The sequence below is a fragment of the Heterodontus francisci genome, unplaced genomic scaffold (assembly GCF_036365525.1).
Source record: "Heterodontus francisci isolate sHetFra1 unplaced genomic scaffold, sHetFra1.hap1 HAP1_SCAFFOLD_43, whole genome shotgun sequence".
Classification (NCBI taxonomy): Eukaryota; Metazoa; Chordata; class Chondrichthyes; order Heterodontiformes; family Heterodontidae; genus Heterodontus; species Heterodontus francisci.
Genome location: NW_027141852.1, coordinates 4,212,944 through 4,218,985, shown reverse-complemented (window position 1 = coordinate 4,218,985; position 6,042 = coordinate 4,212,944). Strand labels below are relative to the sequence as shown.

The window sequence follows — 6,042 nt, the reverse complement described above, 5'->3', positions numbered from 1 at the left end:
TATTCCCTGGGAAGGAATTGTAAGATTTAGGTTCTGTGTTCACAGATACACAAAGAAGCGGGTCGAGCTCATAATGTCGAGCTCATAATAGTTTATTAAGAAGCAACAGTTTAAATATAATATTAAGAAGTAACAGTTTATATATGAACAGTTTAATTATGGTAATGCATAAGCCAAACAGACAGAAAAGACAAACGACCCGTAACAGATTGAATGGATGACCGGTCCCGGATCATACAGTGGGGAAGAACAGTGTTGACAGTCTCCCCGACGATGAGGCAGGTGAGGTGTTGGTGTCCTCAGTCTTCTTGAGCCAACCAAAGTGTCAATCTGAAGGCAACTCTTTCCCTCCCGAGCACCCAAAAAAGTGGCTCAACTTAGAGAGGCCGGAATGTGAGAAACTGCTGAGAATAAGGGACCCTCGCAGCCAGGACACATTTCCCGGTGGATTTTCCAATAGAAACTGCGACTGGAGAGAGTCTTTGGGAAATGGAATTCCTGAATGGAGTGAAAGAGTTAGTGATTGGTTTGTAGATGTTAAATCTGATTGGATGGCTGAAGAGACCAATTGTAGTATTACAATATAAAACCGTTGTGACATCATTGCCAATCGCCCAATCACAATCTTAACTTTCCCCCATCCCTCATTTGCATAGAGCTGTGGGATTGTCTATTTAATCCGCACTCGGAAGGGGTTTGGTTTATTTCTGTGTCTGAAATTGAATCTGAAAATGCCTGAAGAGAAGAAAACAGCTGCTAAGAAGGGCGCCAAGAAAGCCTTAAATAAACCGTCAGCAAAGGGCGGCAAGAAGCGGAGAAAGTCGAGGAAGGAGAGTTACTCCATCTACATCTACAAAGTGATGAAGCAGGTTCACCCCGACACCGGCATCTCCTCCAAGGCCATGAGCATCATGAACTCGTTTGTGAACGATATTTTAGAGCGCATCGCGGGTGAGGCTTCCCGCCTGGCCCATTACAACAAGCGCAGCACCATCAGCTCCCGGGAGATCCAGACCGCCGTGCGCCTGCTGCTGCCCGGGGAGCTGGCCAAGCACGCCATGTCGGAAGGGACAAAGGCGGTGACCAAGTACACCAGCTCCAAGTAAAACTGCACAATGGACTGAAAAACATCCCAAACACAACGGCTCTTTTAAGAGCCACCCACAATCTCTCTGAAAAGCTACATCATCTCAATGGTATCGATTTGTTTTTTTTTATGAAGAGTCTGGAACTTTCTAATTGCCTTTCTGATCTCTGTTTTAACCCCATGGATTCTGGGTGATTCACTTTCACTGTTGAGATCTTTGTGTCTCTACTTATTAATGCCGTGTAAATTAATTACTGATCACTGACCCCAAGTGCGCTTGGATCTCGGACGCGTTCATATTCGACCCCTTTCCTGTATCTCGTTAATAAAAGCTGACAGATCAGTTCTCAGTCACTTGTTTCCCTTGTTCAAGCTCGGCCTCAATAATTAATAAGTACATTATCTGGAAACCCCGCTGTTGTAGGAACCCTCAGTCTCACATTTCAACACCTGACAGTAAAAATCTTCTCTCCGCTTTTGTCTCCCACAAATAGGTTCAATCTAGAATCAGTGATGCGGTATCTTGACAAAGATTGATCTGAATTGTGTCAGCTTGCAGAATGCTGTGAATGAGACTTTCTGCCTCCGCTTACAGACTGTTTCAAAAAGGACTGAGAATAAACCCGAATAGATACCGGATTGTAAAAGTGTATCTGGAACTTGTGACAAAGTGTAGAATAATACAAGAGGAGAAAGATTTTAAATTTTTTTGCTGTAAAATGAAATTGCCTGTTAATGCGATATTCTATATTGAAGCTGCTCCTTGTTTTACAGATATATTAGCGGGCTTTTCAAATTAAAAAAATCGGTTGGAGTCTGACAATTTAGCGCCGTTATTTTCCGCCGTTATTCAGCGTGGAATCTCCGGATTGGTGAATTAAGCAGCTCTGGGATTGGAAACATGAACCACATCATGAGATGCAGTAACAGAGTGACCAATCAGCAGCCTCCACCACTAACATCCCAGCCCAGAGGGACCAATGTCAGCGGATTTCAGCATTCTTTGTGAAAGTATTTGTGAGATTGTGGCCTGAGCAGACTGCGAAAGTCATTTGGCAGAATACCTCATCACCAGAACTTTCAAACAAGCACCAAGATGTAGCTTGGCTGGTGGTGAGAAGAGCCCTCCCCGTCAGATCCTTCCTGCATGCCCGAAGTCTCACCCCCTCCACACAATGCCCTCGAGGTGGCTGTGGTGGGGAAGAGATGGTTGCCCAACTCCTCCTGGAATGTGTCTTTGCAAAGCAGGTGTGGAAAGAGATGCAATGGTTTTTGTCGAGGTTCATCCCAAGCAGCTCTGTAGCACAGGGGTCTGTGCTCCACGGGCTGTTCCCAGGGACGCACACCGAGATAAACATCAACTGCTGCTGGAAGACTATCAATTTGGTGAAAGACGCCCTTTGGTCTGCACAAAACTTGCTGGTCTTCCAGCGCAAAGAGTTGTCCAGGACCGAATGTTGCGGACTGGCACATTCCAAGGTCCAGGACTACGTGCTGAAGGACGCACTAAAGCTTGGGGCAGCCGCAGCAAAGGCTCAATGTGGAAAGATCACAGTGTAAGGTCCCCCCAGCAAAGTGAACGGAGGGGCTGGACCAATGGGAAACCCCTCAACTGTATCCAGAAAATATTTGGTTTGCTGTAAAATGTACATAGCATGTAAAATGAAATGGAAGGGTTGTGAGGCAACTCACTCCTGTATTGAAAGAAACTAATCTCATTTGCACTCCTTGTATTTTTCGACTTTGTGCTTTTTGGAACTGTTTGGTAATCTATTTTTTTTATAGTTTTTTATGAATAAAGTATACTTTGGAAATTTAAAAAAAGTGTCTAGAAGAGGGGCAGCCACTGCAAAGTCTCAATGAGGTATAAACACTGTGTAAGGTTCTCCCACCAAAGTGAACTGAGGGGCTGGACCCATGGGAAACCCCTCGGGCTGTATACACTGAATATGGGTTTGCTGTAAAATGGAAGGGTTGTGAGGAAACTCACTCCTGCATCAAAGAAAACTGATTTCCTTTGCACTTTTTGGGATGTCAACTTGGTGTTATTTTGAACTGTTTTGTACTGTATTTTTTTACAGATTTTTATGAATAAAGTATATTTTGGGGGAAAAGAGGAAGAAAAAAAGACCAGCGGGAAAGCTCGGGCCAGGGCCAAGGCCAAGTCTCACTCCTCCCGGGCTGGACTGCAGTTCCCGGTGGGCCGTGTTCACAGGCTCCTGAGAAAGGGCAACTATGCTGAGCGTGTGGGTGCCGGAGCCCCGGTCTATCTGGCTGCTGTGCTCGAGTATCTGACCACTGAAATCCTCGAGCTGGCCGGTAACGCGGCCCGGGACAACAAGAAGAGCCGCATCATCCCCAGGCACCTGCAACTGGCCGTCCGCAACGACGAGGAGCTCAACAAGCTGCTAGGAAGGGAGGCCATCGCTCAGGGCGGTGTGCTGCCTAATATCCAGGCCATGCTGCTACCCAAGAAAACCAGCGCTCAGAGCTCCCAGAAAAAGTAAAGCGGCCAAAATGTCATCTAATAAACCAAAGACTCTTTTCAGAGCCACCCACAGTCTCTGTGAAGGGGTTGGTTACTGTCAGGAGGGAGTCAGAGATGGAGTTATTGTAATGGTGCATTGACCAGTTTCACATCTGTCCAGGTGTGTTTTCCGTTCCCTCTCTGGATTTCGCTCTGCTCCTCTGCTCACACATCCCCCTGCACCCTTCCCCCCACCACCAATTAAATGAAGAACTGAACTACATGATGTCAATCAACAATTTAATAAATGCCGCCACCTTCAATTTCATAAATTTGGAGACCCTCCCGGTGCATTAATGATAAGTGGTTTGGTGCTGATGAATTTATTTAATCATGGAAGTATCTGGGTCAATTCTGGTCTGTTTTTCATTGAGACAGTTTGAATTCTTTTTTCTCTCTCCGGTGATCAATGAGAATCTGCCCCCGGAACAGAGCAAGTGCAGGAAGGAAGAGGCCATTCTCGGGCTGTGTGTGGACAAGGTAAGGGAGACAGAACGGGAAGAATCTGCTATTGAAAATCATTGTTGTTTTCTGTCCTCAAACCTGTAATGCACGTTCCTGGTTTGGCTTTAGTTTCACACTGTTTGTTGTTCTTGAACAGTGAATAGAGGAAATAGAGCCGGGCAGTAGGGATGTGGGCAGTTATGCGAACAACAACTATTGCTGTCACTCGGTGAGAAGTATCGAGGAAATATTTTAAACAGCGGCTGTCGATTTCGGTTGAATGGTTGGTCCAATGAGAAACAAGGAAATGGCAGAGACTTTGAACATGTATTTTGACTCAGTCTTCATGGTAGAAAACACTAAAAGCATCCAAAGAATAGTATAAAATCAAGGGGAAAAGGAGGGAAGGAACTTGAAACGATCATTGTCGCTGGAAAAAATGTATGAGGAAAACTAATGGGACTAAAATCTGACAGATCCCCTCGACCTGATGGCCTGCATCCCAGAGTTTAAAAGAAATGGCTCCAGCCATAGTGGATGCGTTGGTTGTAATCTTCGTCAATTCACGAGATTCTGGAACAGTGCCAGTGGATATTAAAACCACAAATGTAAAACCCCTATTCAAAAAGCAGGTAATGATAGGCCTGCCAGCCTAATGTCTGTCATTGGGAAAATGCTGGAATCCATGATTAAGTAAGTGGTAGCAGAACATTCAGAAAATTAAAGTACAATCATGCAGAGTCAACATGGATTTATGAAAGGGAAACCATGTTTGACAAAATTATTAGAGTTCTTTGAGGATGTAACAAGCAGGGTATATGAAGGGGAACCAATAGATGTAGTGTATTTGGATTTTAAAGGCGTTCGATAAAGTGCCATGTAAAAAGTTACAACACAAGATAAGAGCTCATGGTGTTCAGGTGTAATATGTTAGCACGGATAGAGGATTGGCTAACTAACAAGAAACAGAGAATTGGGTTAAATGGGTCATTTTTCAGGTTGGCAAACTAACTAGTGGGGTGCCACAGGGATTGGTGTTGGGGCATCAACTACTTACAATCTATATTAATAACTTGGATGAAGGGATCGAGTGTATTGTAATCAAATTTGCTGGGGATACAAAGATAGGTGGGAAAGCAAGTTGTGAGGAGGACACAATGAGTTTGCAAAGGGATAAAGACAGGTTAAGTGTGTGGACAAAAATTTGGCAATGAAGTATAATGTGGGAAAATGTGAGGTTATCCACTTTGGTATGACGTATAGAAAAGCAGAATATTATTTAATTAGAGAGAGAATGCAGAATACTGTGGTACAGAGGGATCTGGGTGTCCTCATATATGAATCACAATATGTTAGCATGAAAACACAGCAAGTAATTAGGAAGGCAAATGGAATGTTGGTGTTTATTGCAAGGGGGATGGGGTATAAATGTGCAGGTTGTTGGTTCGACCACACCTTAAGTGTTGCATGCAGTTTTGGTCTCCTTATTTAAGGAGAGATATATTTGCATTGGAGGTAGTTCAGGTAAGTACCACTAGGTTGATTTCTGGGATAAAGGTGTTGTGTTATGTGGAAAGGTTGACCTGGTTGTGGTGCACTCATTGGAGTTTAGAAGAATGAGAGTCAATCTTATTGAAATACATAAGATTCTGAGGGGGCTTGACAAGGTATTTGCTGAAATGATGTTTCCCCACATGAGGGAATCGAGAACTATGGGGGAACAGTTTCAAAATAAGGAGTCTCTCATTTTAGATGGAGTTGAGGAGGAATTTCTTCTCACAAAGGGCTGCTATTCTTTGGAATTATCTACCCAAGAGGATGGTGGCGGTTAGTCATTGAATATATTCAAGGTTGAGTTAGACTGACTTTTGATCTACAAGGGAATAATTGGTTATAGGGGCAGGCAGGATAGTGGAGTTGAGGCCATGATTAGATCTGCCATGATCTTATTGAATGGTGGAACAGGCTCGAGTGGCAGAATAGC

The 6,042-nt window shown here is 44.1% G+C and overlaps 1 protein-coding gene across 1 annotated transcript; it reads left to right on the top strand.

The window, feature by feature from the left end:
* Window positions 1-731: 731 nt before the first annotated feature.
* On the top strand, window positions 732-1,106 carry LOC137364954 (histone H2B-like). Its single transcript, XM_068027823.1, has one exon. The coding sequence runs from the start codon at window positions 732-734 to the stop codon at window positions 1,104-1,106; it is 375 nt and encodes a 124-aa protein (XP_067883924.1).
* The last annotated feature ends 4,936 nt before the right edge of the window (window positions 1,107-6,042 follow it).

Coding starts and splice junctions, on each gene's coding strand:
- LOC137364954 (XM_068027823.1), top strand. CDS start 732: ATGCCTGAAGAGAAGAAAACAGCTGCTAAGAAGGGCGCCAAGAAAGCC.